At 38.3% G+C, this 16,660-nt stretch overlaps 1 protein-coding gene across 1 annotated transcript in view; it reads left to right on the top strand.

Moving 5' to 3' along the window:
* sh2b3 (SH2B adaptor protein 3) overlaps window positions 1-15,937 on the top strand; it is a 29,690-nt gene extending 13,753 nt beyond the window's left edge. The window contains exons 3-8 of the mRNA XM_077715976.1: window positions 11,111-11,212; window positions 11,286-11,374; window positions 12,915-13,066; window positions 13,142-13,356; window positions 13,423-13,600; window positions 13,905-15,937. Coding sequence (XP_077572102.1) covers window positions 11,111-11,212; window positions 11,286-11,374; window positions 12,915-13,066; window positions 13,142-13,356; window positions 13,423-13,600; window positions 13,905-14,284 — 1,116 coding nt within the window. The 3' untranslated portion in view covers window positions 14,285-15,937. The remainder of the gene's footprint in view (window positions 1-11,110; window positions 11,213-11,285; window positions 11,375-12,914; window positions 13,067-13,141; window positions 13,357-13,422; window positions 13,601-13,904) is intronic.
* The last annotated feature ends 723 nt before the right edge of the window (window positions 15,938-16,660 follow it).

Raw genomic sequence — 16,660 nt, forward strand, 5'->3', positions numbered from 1 at the left:
TTCTTATACATCTTTTGGGTGTTTATACCAAATTCATCAGTGCACGATATAATGTGTTTCCCGCAGCTTGAGAACTAATTTAGCGCCTTATCCATTGTCACCGATGGCTATCACAGTTCCTTATTATGCAGTTCCTATTTACATAATGCATTCATGTAACAACGTTTCACAACTTTGGCACGCCAATGCCGAATGACTTCAAAGAATTCATGTCCTCCTGCACTCTGGTGAGTACGTAGATACACCTCCCTCGCTGCTTCCTGTTTGTTTGGGCTCACTTCAGCCACACATTCTCCAATTGCTCTACATGAGACTATGAATAAATATGAAACCCACGTTCTTGTGTTACATTTTGCCTCAATCATCCAGAATGAGTGTGCAGGCCTTGAAATAGAGCATCACAGTCACCACAGTAGTCACTTTCTCTCTTTTTGTCTTTCTGTCCTTCAGTCCCTCTGTCTTTCCTCCTTCCTTACTCAAGCATGACCTTGTATTTGGGTCCCAGCGTCACGGTAGAAAACACTGCGATATTTCAAGTCAGTCCAGCTGCAAGGAGGCTTGTGTTTGCACACCCAGTCCCCTAGGAGCTCTGAACCAGTAATCAAAGTGGCTCTCTTGACTGTTGTCCCAGCCACAGCCATCTGTAAGGTCACTAGAAACAGAGCTGCGTCTGGCCTCTGGGTGGGTGCCAGTGTGTATTCTGGCCCGCACACTTGCGCTTGGTCAATGAGAAAGACATTGCATGTGTGTGCTTGGTAGTGTTTTATATTTGGAAGCCCTCAACCTCTCTGCCAGCTGCGAGCCTAACCACATGCTTGAAATAATTGACTTAATGATAGAGCCGGAGCCACGCGTGTGCCCGCGCTTGCGTGTACATTTGTGCACCGCGGCAAAAGCCCTGGCAGGATTCTGCCTGCTCCACTGCTACGCCAAATGCATCAGGGTTCTCTTACTTTGTGTTTGTGCACACGTGTGGAATCTTGGCAGGGCAGAGCGTTAAGGGCCCCGAGAATGGCCTTAAAAGGAAGGAGAGCCGTTCACTATCATGCACACATTTTAAAGCTTGTGAGGACATTTTTTGGATCTTTCCAAATTAACTTGATTTTGTTTTAATCTTTCATACATCTGAGGACTTTTTTATTTTGTTTAGCTGGTGGATGAGATCAAATATGGTCATGATAACCCTGTCCGATTGCTAGAGACTTGTATTTATATCTTTGCTAGATGTCTTTTGTGTCAAATGGTATCATAAGCAAGCTTATTTACCAAAAAGAGGATGCTGCTTGGCAGCTGATAGTGTAGATCCAGCCATGACGCAGTTCCAACAAGCCCAGCCAATTAAACATATAATATTATGAGCTCGGTCAGGACAGAAATTGGCATCCCAGATTCATTTTTTCGCAAAAAAATTCCATTCGCAGATGTGTGGTTTGGGTCACCTTTTTTTGTAAGGCTATATCAATAAAAAATACATCTTTGTGAATGATTATTGTAATAACCAAAGGTGCTAATTGATCACAACCCACTATAACCAGTCTGACGTTGAGGCAATTTTAGGACTGTTTTTCTTCTGCATTTATGATGAAAAAAAAACTACCAGGCAAGAAATGCTTCCCTGCAGAAGTGAATCTTGTCATTTCAGCTGAAAGGACGGAAGTAAGAACGGAGACATCACGAACGTCAACATATCGTCTCGTTCCTAAGCTTCAGTTTTTTTTTTTTTAAAGAGGACAAACTGACCCCCGCAACCTGTAAACAATTTACATTCCATTCCTCTCCATTTTAGATTAAGTGGCCCGTGCCTCTTGGAGCAAATGTGTGACATGAACTCACTGCAGTTTCTTTTGCGTGTTTAGCCTCGAGAATGTCGGCAGTTAGAGTTTTGAGATGCAGTACGAATGCCTGTTCTTTCATCTGCTGCGCGCGCACACAAAAATGGGCTGCCCACAAGTTCAAAATGTTGCCAGGAAAGTTGCGGCGTCGCGTCTTTCCAAAAGTCACTCAATTTCTCACACCCGTCTGAAAATCTCACATAGGATATATTTCCTCAGACCTCCTGTAAGCTTTGTCCTTATCACATGGACTGTGTGTGTGTTGATTTTTGTTGTTCTGGTCTTGATCTTTCCCCATGTCTGTTTGCATTGTCCTCATAGCCATATTTAATGTCCTTCTGTATATTAGCTGCATATTGGAGCATAGGAGCCAATCATATTCGTGTGAGGCCTTGTTTGATGCTCTTGTGATGAGTTAATATACATTCCATGTGAGTGGGCAAATGGGAAGTTGCCAATGCAGTCGGATGCCCGGAAAATGTGACGTGTTGAGAGTTGACGGCTTAATGTTTAACACACACTGATCTGATCTTGGGTTCCAATTCATTCAATTTTCAAATAATCATCTTGTGTCAGTGAAATATGTTGTTATGCCCGATAAGTAGCTTGAGACAATGTGTGGCTGCTTTATTTTGAGCACCACGAGGAAAAGTGATGTGCAATGTGAGTTTTTTAGTTGTCATGGTGGTCATGCAGGGAGGGGACTTTTTGAAAATGTAGATAACATCAAATTGGCTGATCCAAAGAATCGCACAGAATTCTCTGTGCAGGTAGATTACTTTGATCTTTTTGTTTTGGCCATTTTTGGATTTGAAACACTCCTTGCAAAACTAGCTTTGGAACTAGATCCATTGCCACAGTCAGCTGGAGTTCTCTGTACTAGTGCCTTAAATTCTTGGCTATGATAATGTTTATCAGGACTATTGTCCAAGTTTTCTTGACAGTTTAGGCAGTATTATAGATTGTTGTTGTCCCTCTGTGCCCTGTCATTGGCTGGTCACTAATTCAGAGCGTCCTCTGCCTGGTGGTGCCCATAGTTGGGTGGGATAGGCTTCAACCCCTTAAAATGTATTTCCTGTGTGTGTATTCTCACCCTCTTGCAACTGTGAAAATGAAATTTCCAGATTATGGGATGAATAAAGTTATCTAATCTAACCGAATCCTTGTGAGGATAAGAGGTACAGAATATGAATGAATGAATATAGATTGTGTCGATTTTAAATTTGAGGACTGTTGTTGGTGTGAATCTGCCACCATCTAGCCAGTGATTACGAAGAAAAAAACAACTATCTAGCATCAGTTGAAAGAAGCTTTTAATCCGTAAGACGGTCTAGTCCATCTGTTGCGTGTTACTTGTACTTCAGTCTATCATATGGCAACATGCAGCAATAATTTGCTCCTCGCTGCATACCATGACTTTAACTCTGTGCACACATGGTCCCCGCCAGCTCAACAAGAAATCAAATGCAAGAAACTGGAAAGAAACCAAACAAATACAACAACGGAAGAAAGAATGAGACAAACGGCAACACGGGCGTAGGAAAGCCAGAGAAGCAGGAAGGGGAAAGATTTGGGTATCTGTGGTAAATGGTTGCCTTTAGCTAAAACTCAATTCTTAAGTAATCGGTCTCACAGAAGCTTCTTTTGTATTTCGGTTCTGATATTGTTACCTAACTGTCGACTGGACATAAAAGGCTCAATTGACCTTTTATTTGTTAATGCTGGTTGTGTAAAATATTAATGATCTGCGGGATACCAGTGTGAAATTGCATGGAAAATAAATAACACGATATAGCTGAGGGGAAAAAGTCATTAGTGAAAGTCTCACCAATCTCAGCCAAAAATAGTGACATGATGAGTAGATTATTACACTTTTACAGGAATGCTGTACTTTTATTTTCTGCCTCTTTGCCTGGTCGCAGCCATAAGCGGTAAATACAATTGATAAATGTAGATGGGTGCATCGGGTAGCCTTTGCAGAACTATTCTCAAAAGTCACAACTAATATAACTGAGCTAGAGGCTGAATTTAGAGGGTTTAAAAGTGTGTGTGAGTTTTGTTGTGATAAAAATCTCGAGAAACATCTAACGGAAGTGAAGTGGTTAGAGTCATGTGGCCAAGATGTTTCTTAGATGTCATTCATCTTTCTCATGAAATTATTTAGCATCAACATGGCCATGGAAAATGTATTTTCTCTTACAAATCACACTTAACTAATGAAATTATTCACTTGTGTGATTGTGTGCTAACCCAAAACAAATATAGTGAAACATAACACTGCCGAGTTGTAAATCAAAGGCCCACATATCCAAGTTGTGCAATAGGCTCAGCCAATAATTTTCCTCTGGAACATTTCTCAACATACTATTAATTACCAAGTAATTATTAAATGCTTATTTCTTTTATTCGTAATTAAATTAATGCACATTTACAAAAGCCAACATTCCAACAGTATTTCCCGGGCAACCAGCATATGAATGTCTACCCAGATTAGATTCTTCTGCAAGTCTGCTCCATCTATGTGTCATGTGACTACCTTTTCCTGTCATGATCATCTGACCGGAGTAAGCAAAATTGGAGCTACATAAGGAGAGCAGATCAGAGGAGAGGAGCAAAAAATGGCTCATAGTAAGATCAGAGATAGAAAGCACATGTACTTGACGAGACCCACACTATAGTATACTGAAATAGTTTATTTAAAAAGGGTAAAAAGAAAAAAATTCCCCAAGGTAGTATAAATTAATTTAAATTCCTCTCCCTCGACCCTCTTTGTCAAGTTTCCCTTCGATTACTGTAAATTATTTATTATCATGGCCCTCTCACTTGTTATAGAAGGTGTAAAATACAATATCCATTGCCAGTGGAATAATCACATCTCTGCACCTCTCTGAGTATACTGCCTTTTAAACATTTTGGCAGAGTTTGATCCTGGCCAGTCATGTTTGGCATCAATGCTGGTGTGGAAAATGTAATCATGGTTGGATCTCACTCCAAGTGTAGACGTGTTTCTGGCTCAGCTGAACCTAGGAAGTGAAGTCAGGAGGTGCTGAAATTTGATACAATGATAGAGGCATTGCTACATTATATGACATGTTTACGCTTTATTGGGAACATCACCATTTTAGTAGAGGATTTGCCCTTGATAACGTTTGTCTGTGAAGAATTTAGAAGCTAACTGACGTATCTCAGGGCTTTACAGTGAGTTTTTATAGCACTAAAAATATAATTTCAGGAAACATAAACATGAAATGTAAGAGAGGCTTTTGAAGTTAATTCTTTCAATGCATTTTGAAATATTTCAAAAAGTTATAGCTTGTCAAAAAGTCATGCTATTTACATTTTTTTGATTTCTTTGTACTTTGCTTCTGCAATTTAATAATGATAATCCTGCTAGAATGTACTTTAAATGTCCCCCACATCGTATTCTCTCTTTATTTAACATGAGTTCTGTATTTTGTTGTCAAAGGAACACATGCCCACAAACAACACATTCCTACAAGTAAGAAACTTCCTCACTTCTGTTGGATAAATTGTAACAAAAATCTGTAGACGAAAAAAAAAAAGGTCTTTTTCTTCTGGACTGATGACGATGATGTTCCATGCTGGCATGCGTGCACAATGAAGTGAATAGTTTATGGCAGATTATGTCAGTGCCACGAATCTTTCCTGGCAAAGCTTGTCATGGGTATGAAAAGAAAGAAATCACAAGGTTAAAAAAACATTTTTCCTCTACAACGTATTTGCCGACGTATGCATAAAATGCTCTGCCATTTTCATTCTTTGCTCACAGCTACACAATCCATCTGATCCTCTTTTTTATTTTTTCAATGTATTCAGCAGCATCCAATGTGTTTGAATCTTTTACCCAAGGAATAATGTTCCCAAACGTACCAGAAAAAAAAATATTCCAATGTGTGGACATAGAGAAATTCATAATTAATGAAAATTGTTTATAGTGAAGGCGACTCATTGGACAAGTGGTTAGCATGTCGGCCTCACTGTTCATGGATCGAGGGTCCGATCCTAGGTCCTGGGTTGGAGACTCGAAATTGCCCCTAGGTATGAGTTTGAGTGGTTGTCTATCTCTGTGTGCCCTATGACTGATTGGCGACCAGTCGTAGATGCGTAGTACAGAAGATGAATGGAAAAATTAGGATTCATTTTAGAATTATTGCATTATTTGAATGACTGAGCCAAAATATTTACATAATGTTTTATGTAAAAAGAACTCCGGGACCCGCTGTACTGTGTTGAAAAAAAATCGCTCACATCTCATCAATTAATCGACTTCGATTAAACTTTTCATCACACATCCTCTTTTTAGTGCCATTGAATGGTATGAAGTGTGTTACGAACACTACCGAAGCTAATTCACGGAAGGAGAGCCCATTTGGCTTCTGTGAAGACTTAGTATGTTTTTTTTTTTTACTTCTCCCTATTTCGACAGCACATCACTATTTCTCAGAAGTGTGCAGAAAAGTGAACTGACACATTTATTCATCTACTTTGACTGATTTTACTCACTCTCTCAATCAGTTTTACTAGTCAGGCACTACCATTTTATTGTGCTCATGTGTATTTAAAAGTAAATAATGTGCCACATCTACACAGAATCCAAGCCACATTTTTCCCAAATGTTGATTTTTAGCTTCAAATTTTACAACTTTTTGGTTGTTCAACTTTAGTCATTTTGAGTTTACAGTTAGGATTTTTTTTAAAAATATGTTTAGCTTTAGACAAACAAACACCGCAGTATTCTGACACTAACGGATATTCCGATTACAAAGTTTAAGTTCAAGGTTTTTCAGCCCCCAGAGGATGGTGTCATTTGTAGCACACAGACACACACTCCAATAAACAGTACACATCCAAATAGGCACCCTGGACAGTGTAGGCCAGAGCAACACTCATAGGGATATCAGAATGTTGCGTGTCAGTCAGTTACCATGGCGATGGCCTTGCAAATGGGACCCTGGGAATGTCATGTTGGACTCTTAACATCCTGTGTGTCACCCAAGTGTGGATGTGCACGATCAGTAATGAATACGTGCATTTCGGACTCAGTGGGCGTGAGGTCATGTGGTCACATCTGTTGCTGAGTCTGCGTTCAAGTGACTTTCATCCCTGTCTAAGCTGTCTGAAGGTGTGCGTGTGACGAGTAAGTGTGAGATTGTGGATCTTCGAAGGCTGTACCGAAAGTTGATTCAATGTGAAAAAGAAGAGAGAGTGAGTATAGTCATAACATGCTCATAATATCAGCAATGTGTCAAAACAAAAACTCTCACACGATGTTCTCATCTGAATATCAGGCTGCTATTTCAATCACAATTTGGAATATTAATAAACTTTTTTCCTATTAAACAGTCCTGATTAGAAAAGGCATATTCTGCTGAGCCCTGCAATATATTAAATTTATGCTGAATCTATAGAATCTATTTGATTTAGATTCTGTTCAAAATATATTTTTCAAGTTCAAAGATCAAATCAGGTGTCATTGAACTTTACTAGAAAATACTACTAACCACAACACACTTAGAACTTGTTCTGAAAATATATCATTTTAATTTTGTATTTCTTTGATGATCATACATATTTGCAAGAATGTTACTAAAATTAGTAAAAAAATATTTTAAAAAGTGCTGACATATTTTTCCATAGCATATTTCACTATAACTAACATCACAGTCGTTTCTGACATGTCATCTCATAATGTGAGTGTGTAACCGTTGCCTTTTAATAGAGAGAAACTTGTCAACTTATTTCGGGTGACCATCAATCAGACTATGAGTCAGGGAGTGAACCCACAGTGTACCAACAAATTACTGTAATTTTACATTACCAAAAACTTTACAACGTCATTAACTACGCAGCTAGCAAAGTTACTTACTTGATGAGCTGACATTAGTTGGGCATTACATCACTTACTGTTATTTGTGCAACATCAGATGGGCGTTATTTTTTTTCTTTTTCATCCCTGTTGGTGTTGGACTGTTTAAAAAAAAATCTACCTGATTTTATTCATTGAAACATTGATGAGTGAATGATGACTACTGATAGCAACTCTCATCTTATATATTGTGTATTTGTAGATGAATGTGTGCACATCTTAATATCTTTTGTGGATGCTTAATAACATTTTTATCGATCGATATGTCTTTCTATCGTTGTCAGAAAACAGTTTGAAGCGTTTACTTCTCCATCTGTGTTTGACCACTTTTTAATTTTTCGAGTTAACCAATACGATTTTAAATATTATTTTTGCGAAGTGGTACTTTGGTCAGCATTTTCAACTTAGTTTAAGTGTTATCTAATTTCATTATAGGCTGTCGGATGAAAGCAACAAAGATTTAATCTGGTTAGCAGCATAATACATGACATTTTGATAATTGTGTTTTGGTGGAAGAAGCAAGTTTTTTTTTTTTTAGAGTTCTCAAGTCACTGCCTTTTAAAATTAAAGTCGAGTTGCCAATCTGTAACATCATGCCAAGTTGAAGTTTAAGTAATTAACAAAACTTGGGACACTGAGTCCAGGTCATGTGCCTGGAGTCCACACCTCTGCTCAGAATAGTTTAGCGCCATACTAATCAGCCATGAATTGGCATGGATTCCATTGGCAGATAGCATCGTGTTGGCAAATACTCCCCAAGTTTCCTTATGAGGAAGCGTAAATAAATTCACTTGAGGCCTGTGGGGAAATAATCTTTCTAGGCAAAGAAGCAATATACATGGGAGCATTTGTTGGGGAGGGGGGAGGGTTATCTAGAGATGAAGTTGATGCTGTAGTTTGTTGTGTTGTGTTGCTCAACAGCCACGACATCTGCTGCTTGTTTCTTCTTCTTCTACTTCCTCTTCTCAACACATATGGTTCCTCAAAGTCATCGCAAACCCATTCACATTCTCACAATACATTTTCTCTCAGTGAGTCAGTTTCTCGAAGACAAAGAGCTCATTAGCAGTTGCACCTGCGGCAGTGTGGTGTGAAGCCGCATGCTTCTCCTTTTTATGATTACTCCTCATTCTTCTGTTTAAAAAAATTACGGTTCTTCTAGAATAAAAAAAATATCGTTTTACCTGCATTTGATACATAAAAAGCAACACTTGGCAAAATTCAAACACACAATTTTACCCCATGTATGTATGTATATATATGTATATATGTGTATATATATATATATATATATATATATATATATATATATATATATATATATATATATATATATATATATATATATATATATATATATATATATATATATATATATATATATATATATATATATATATATATATATATATATATATATATATATATATATATATATATATATATATATATATATATATATATATATATATATATATATATATATATATATATATATATATATATATATATATATATATATATATATATATATATATATATATATATATATATATATATATATATATATATATATAATATTCATTTATTTGCTAGATCACAAATTAATCTACTCTTTCTATTGACATTGTCAATCCACCTGACAACATTGTCATGTGACAAAAGGTAAGATGAAAAATAAAAACAGAGTTGAAAATGTTTTATTGAACAAAATGTAAACTTTCCTTCCCTAAAAACACTACCGAACACAGTATGTTTCGTGAAAATACTAATTTTGTATCCTTTTTCCTCTCCTAACAAGATATTGATTACATCAATGAGGTTGTTGGCAGGCTTAATATTTCCTTGCTTCCAAATGTAAATGAAGACCTTTTGACAAACCAAGCGGATATGTGCAAGTTCACTTTGAGTCACTTCCTCGTGGTCACATCCGACGAAATGACTCACTTCCCTCTCCATATGTGTCAGTGAGCGTCTCGTTGATGATATTGAACGCCTTTATTGTGACACCCGCCATACCATACCTGATAGCGTCCATTCACAAAAAAATAAATAAATAAAACTTAAACGTGCCATTACAGTAAAAACAATGACATACCGTTAAATCTGCACTTTGATTGGGTGCATTTGTGTATAAATGTATTTGTATAACCGCGATTGGGAACCTTTTTGACAGAGAGAACCATAAACTAGTCCTATTTTCAAATGTTATTCCATGAGAGCCATACTCGAAAGTTAAATATAAACTGACTCCGTTCTCTCATCAGCGGTTTCCATATTTTACCTTAGAGAATAGGCGGAGAGCCATATACACCCATAAAAAGAGCCGTATATACCTCCCGAGCCATAGGTTCCCAACCCCTGCTGTATGTAGGATTAGCATAGACATTCCTCGGGCTCACACGCTGTCACATGAATGTAGACTCATCCGGCGCACAAAAGCCCCGGAATCTGTCGTCCCTTCGCTCTCTAACATTCCCTCCCTCTCTCCGAAAGACCCCCACCACACCGTGTCTCTCGCCGTCTCGTCTCGTCTGTTTCCTTTCCATGCTTTTGTTCTCTCACGCCACTCAGATCCTCCAACTACCTCCCCCTTTATATTTCTTCTCTCTGCTCCCTGGCCTACATGTCCCTTAGAGTGTAGTTTCTTAGAGAGATATGCAAGCCTTTCCTGCTCTTCGTGTTTGGACGGGAGAAGTTGGTATTTGAAATTCAACACAAGTTATATATACTCAATGGATGATAGATAGATCTTTGTGACCGACTCATTTGCTAACAGTGCCTGCATTCAATGTCCATTCCATTTGAGCAACTATTTTAGATGGATTGGACATTATCGTCAACAGCACAAAAAAGTATTTATTTATTTGAGAACAATCTTGGTAATCAACAATGTAATATTAAAAGACTGTAAGCATCCATTCAAAACATGTGAAGATATTTGATATAAGTGATAGAAGTTTCTGACTCTGAATCTGCTCTTAGTAGCTTACAATTTGTATGGTGCTGCAAATTCTTGGTAGTACTTTTTGTGACGGCAACAAATTGGAGGAATCAGTTATCAGTTATGTGTCCTTGGAAAACTAAGATTATTTTCTGTTTGATCATCCAAAAACCTCACTATTAAAAAATGTGCTCTAATATGACTACATTGTGTCTTCATTGTCCTCCAAAAACACCTGGTCTCACATGAGACCAACATTTAATGGGATGAACATTACCTTTACGCTATTTGGTGATGATTCTAATGCCAATGACACATATGCACATATACTCATTTTGATTGGTCAAACAAGTAGCACTCCAGTCATGTGGAATCCTTCCATTCTCATTGAGATGTTTGCTGACACAGTCACATTTGTATGAATGAGCGTCTTTGTCTATCTCCTAGGCCTCTGCTCCTAAACTGGCCACTCGCTGCTCAGACATCAAAGAAGTGCGCCGTTGCAACCGGCTGGAGATGCCCGACAACTTAAACACGTTTGTTTTAAAGGTGAGTGATGGTTTAAATGAAGTTTTTGTGGCCGTTCAAGTCTATATAAAAAGGCCTGTCTGTCCCCTGAAAGGTTAACCGAGGCAGCTTGATATTCGAGACGGACAATGACCAGCAGGTCAGCTCCTGGACCACTGAGATTAAAGAATGCATCAGTAACAGGTGGGTCCCCCAGTTACATTTCACCTTTTTTGACCATTTGTCTCCTATTAAAAGGGGCAGTAGTAGTAGTAGTGGTGGTGGTGGTGGTGGTGGTGGTGGTAGTAATTTTGGTATCGGGATTGTGTTATACATCCACTAGATAGAGCTGTCATAGTGGTAGTGGTGGTGGTAGTAGTAGTGGTGGCAGTTGTAGACAAGGTAGTAATAGTACTAGTGGATGAGGTAATGGTAGTAATTGTAGTATTAGTAGACATGGTAGTGGTGGTAGTAGTCATAGTAGACGGGAGAGTAGTATTAGTAGTAGATGAGGTAGTAGTAATATCAGTAGTAGACAAGGTAGTAGTAGACGAGGTAGCAGCAGAAGTATTAGTAGTAGTAGTATTAGTAGTAGTAGTATTAGTAGTAGACAAGGTAGTAGTAGACGAGGTAGCAGCACAAGTATTAGTGGTAGACGAGGTAGCAGCACAAGTATTAGTAGTAGACGAGGAAGCAGCAAAAGTAATAGTGGTAGTGGGTAAGTAGGTAGTCTTAGACATCAACTAGATGAAGTGGATCTAAAGGGAATTTCGTTAAATAATTTACCAATATTAATCTATATAAAAGGGGCATTGGATTTTAAGGCGCATTGCCGGCTGAATTTTGAGAAAATTTAAGTTTTCAATGTGCGCGTTATAGTGGGGAAAATACAGTATTTAATGTGACTTCATCTCAATTTAAAAAAAAAAGACTGAGTTACACTGGACTCATGGAAGAAGCGGACAGACATGCTGTGCGTGTAAGGAAGTGTGGGGGAGGTCTCCTATGCTCAGGAGAATATCTAAGCCGTTCTCATTTCTGCAGATGTCCAGCAAATGCAAGCACACACACACACACTAAAGAGGTTAAAGTTCATCCTTGTATTCTGGATAAAATCTGATTACACCCTGAGGAAATTTGCATAGTCATGAAATATTTAGGAATCAGAACCAAGCAGATGATAAAAATCATACGTATTTTCATTTTACCTTGACTGTAATTGTTTGAATTATTGTAATATTTGGTGAACGCAAATGTCGCTTCGCTTTTGTCAATGATGCGACCTCTCAACCTTCCAACATTTTGCTTATAGTTATTATCTTTGATTTGATGCAATCTGACACTAGCCTAACCTTTGGAACTATGTTTTGATGCGCTGTGCACGAATGCACTCTACTCACTGTCATCTACATTCACCAACAAGTCTGCAATTGATAAATCATCAAACAAAAAAAATCAAAATATTGTCAACATATGATAGATCCTGGCCTATGTGAGGTAGCTACAGAGTTTTGTTACAATAACTTCACAATTGACAGACAAGTAGTACCTCAACATCAACAACTACTACTTGGGCGGCTTTAGCCCGTGACAAAGCGTGTGAGATCTTGAGCCCTCCTCCTGTTTAAAAACAAAGACTTTAATGAATTTAATGAGTTTCAAATTGACTTCAAACTGTGGCCAATATTCATGTTCATATTCATCTATATATTCCTGTCCAAAAAATGTAATGTGTCCTGTTCAGGTCGGTCAGCGCAGATATGGAACCCCTCCCCTCCCCTGCCGACAATGCCGTTTCCACCAATCGGAGGCCCAGCTCAGAGTTGTCAAGTCAGAGCGATTGGCGGCCCACCTCCTCCCACCTGGCAACCCAGGGGCGACCCGTCACAATTAGCTGTATGTATCTTTCCTTTTCTTCTGTGTCGCATGCAACGTTTGTCGTCAACTTATTGTCGGGTTCCTCCTCCTCAGGCCCGCTCAGTTTGGCCTTGCCAGACCCGCTCGCCCACAAGACGGATCACTTCCTCTTCTCCTACCCGTGGTTCCACGGGCACATCTCGCGGGTCAAGGCGGCCCACCTCGTTCAGAGCTCGGGAGCTGAGGGCCACGGCGTATTTCTGGTGCGTCAGAGCGAGACGCGGCGAGGGGACTACGTGCTTACTTTTAACTACCAAGGAAAAGCCAAGGTTGGTCTCGATGGTGCTCGACCATTCCGGTTCGGGTCGTGACCTCCCAATTGTGTATGTGTGCAGCACCTGCGCCTCTCGTTGACCGAGTGGGGGCAGTGCAGGGTTCAGCACCTGCGCTTCCCCTCCGTGGTGGAAATGCTCAGCCACTTCCGCCTCTTCCCCATCCCGCTCGAGTGCGGAGCCGCCGGCGCCGTCACCCTCTCCAGCTTTGTCGTGGCCGGCACCAGCCCCCCTTCGCAAGGTGAGGGATGGCCGTCAATCAACAGATTTTTTTTTTTGCCACTGATGGCCATAGAAGTCCAACTGACTTGAACTGGGAAACTATTGGCAGCACCTCCCAGTTCAAATGGACTAAACTTTCCGAAATACCGACATTTATGGACGTTATCTTCACTTTCTCTTTCATTTAATTGACTTAAATGTCTCTCTCCAGTCAACATGGAGCGCCATCATTGGCAGGCATTGATAACAATTAGTGCACTATCCAAAAAAATGGAGCAATTGGTTGGGAAAATGTTGCCCTGACGTAGTTTTCCTGATCCCAGGTCGGCTCTCTGGCGCCCTCTTGATGCCGTTCTCCCTGCACCGCTGGAACTCGGAGCCCAGCTTGGCTCACTGCAGCGGTCCTCGCAGCTGCAGCCAGCCGCCCTCTTCGTCATCATCCTCCTCATCCTCGTCATCCTCTTGCGCAGCGGCGGGCGTCTCTGGCCCGCGGGCGCCCCGTCGCGCCGCCGCCGCCGTAGCCCCGCCTTCCGCTGCCGCTGCCCCGCCCCCCTTGCGGCGCAGCGAATCAGCAGGCCGGCGACCGCCCTTACGCCACGCCGGCCCGCACCCGGCCGTCATCCCCCGGCGAGATTCGGACTACGAGCTGGAGCCCGAGCGTGGACGCAAACGTGCCATCGACAACCAGTACATGTTGTTCTGAAAGCTTGGCTACAGGTGTCCACATGAATGTATTCAGATGTTTAGGATGGAGAAGAGTGGGCGGCTTTACTTCCAGCCCGGCCAGCAAAAAACCCCCAAAAAAAACAAAGAAAAAACAAACATTTTAATACATTTTTATAAAAGGCAACAACCAATGAAACGCCAGCTTAGCACATGAAGTGGCCACTCCTGTTGGCCGCCTCTGCTTTTTTCTAACTTTGCTCACGCTAGATCACTTTTTTTTTGTACCAAAAAGACATTTAATGTTCCTTGTGTTTTCTGCAAAAACACCAACACGCTCCTCCAGTGGCAGAACAAATCAGAGCCGGCCAGGAGGTGGGGAATATGACCCGGCCCCTTAAAACCAAATAACAATTCAACTAAGTATTATCCCCTAATATGCAAATCCTTAAAACAAGCTTCCCCATCACAACTATGTCATTTTGTAGTTTCATTGGTAGCTTTCTTTGCCCCTACTACTAAAAAAAAACATCATCATGCATGACCTTTGCCCTGGTTGCTACACATTGCTAGCACAAACATGCCAACTTGTCAATTCATCATACCAAATAGTGGTATAGAAAAATCTTTTGATGAAAAAGCCGATTATTATCAAGAATTTTGCACTTAGCCACTAAATTAACTGCACTGCATTGATAGAAATTACGTAACAAAGGTACGTAATATCCCAACTTTAATCTAGTAATATTTTCTAATACTACTACCTTACTTTCACAGTCCATTTTTTTTTCTTTAACCCCAAAACTGATTATAACTACTTTTACTAAACTAGTGGCAAGCTTAATAACTTATTAAAAAGACTCGTGAGCTGAATAAAAACTTTTTGCATTAGTGTTTATCCCAAATGCGGCCCAGTTTATCTTTTTGTCCCGTTTTGAACCACAAACTTGGGGCCACTACCCCCCACCACTCCTATTCCTTAACCTTGTTTTTCATGCATTTTTATCCTTATCTTCCTCCCTCACAAAATGACAAACTATGGCAACAATGTTATCTAGTGGCCAACATTTCTCCAAATATTCAACGGAGTCTAAATTGCGGTCCGGTGATCCAATTTCCAGCCGTTTCCTGGCCTTGCTCTTGATCCTCTCCCAAAGGGACTTTTCAGCCAAAGTGTCCCTTGGTGCCTTTTTGCCTTTCTGCTCCGGCTGCATTTTGAACATAATTTATGTGGGAGTACTGTTTAACAATGTCAGACTTGTTTTTTTTTCCATAGCAGCCATTGACAGTGTCAATGAGTTCCTGTTTTTTTTAACACACACAATTAGCATTAACCTGGTGTACACCGCACCGAATCTACACCCGCCACACTTTATTGGCTAGCAATGAGATGCCTTAACACTAACGCGAGTCCGATTCTTTTTCTCTCGTTTTGTCAACAAATGTGGACGCGTGTGATGTTCTCGCTACTGTAATATGTTGACCCATCACCAGTCCTCTCGTTGCTTCCAAAACAACAACAACAAAAAGTGTGTCATGCAATATCATTGATTGCATTTATAGTCACAAGTGTTCTCATCCTTGTTTTTTTTTCCAATGGTGGGGAACCTTATGTGGCTCTCTAAGGGCCAATTTTAATTACAATGAGAAATTATGAACAAGTGTTTATTGTTCATGATGAGCAAATATATATATATATATATATATATATATATATATATATATATATATATATATATATATATATATATATATATATATATATATATATATATATATATATATATATATATATATATATATATATATATATATATATATATATATATATATATATATATATATATATATATATATATATATATATATATATATACATATATATATATATATACACATGTATGTATATATATATATATATATATATATATATATATATATATTTATGCATGTGTGTATCCGCATATATATTAATATATATATATATATTTATGCATGTGTGTATCCGCATATATATTAATATATATATATATATATTAATATATATATATATATATATATATATATATATATATATATATATATATATATATATATATATATATATATATATATATATATATATATATATATATATATATATATATATATATATATATATATATATATATATATATATATATATATATATATATATATATATATATATATATATATATATATATATATATATATATATATATATATATATATATATATATATATATATATATATATATATATATATATATATATATATATATATATATATATATATATATATACATTATACATATATACATATGTATATATACATATATATACATATATATACATATATATATATATACATATATATACATATATATACATATAT

The sequence above is a fragment of the Stigmatopora nigra genome, chromosome 4 (assembly GCF_051989575.1).
Source record: "Stigmatopora nigra isolate UIUO_SnigA chromosome 4, RoL_Snig_1.1, whole genome shotgun sequence".
In the NCBI taxonomy this organism is placed as follows: Eukaryota; Metazoa; Chordata; class Actinopteri; order Syngnathiformes; family Syngnathidae; genus Stigmatopora; species Stigmatopora nigra.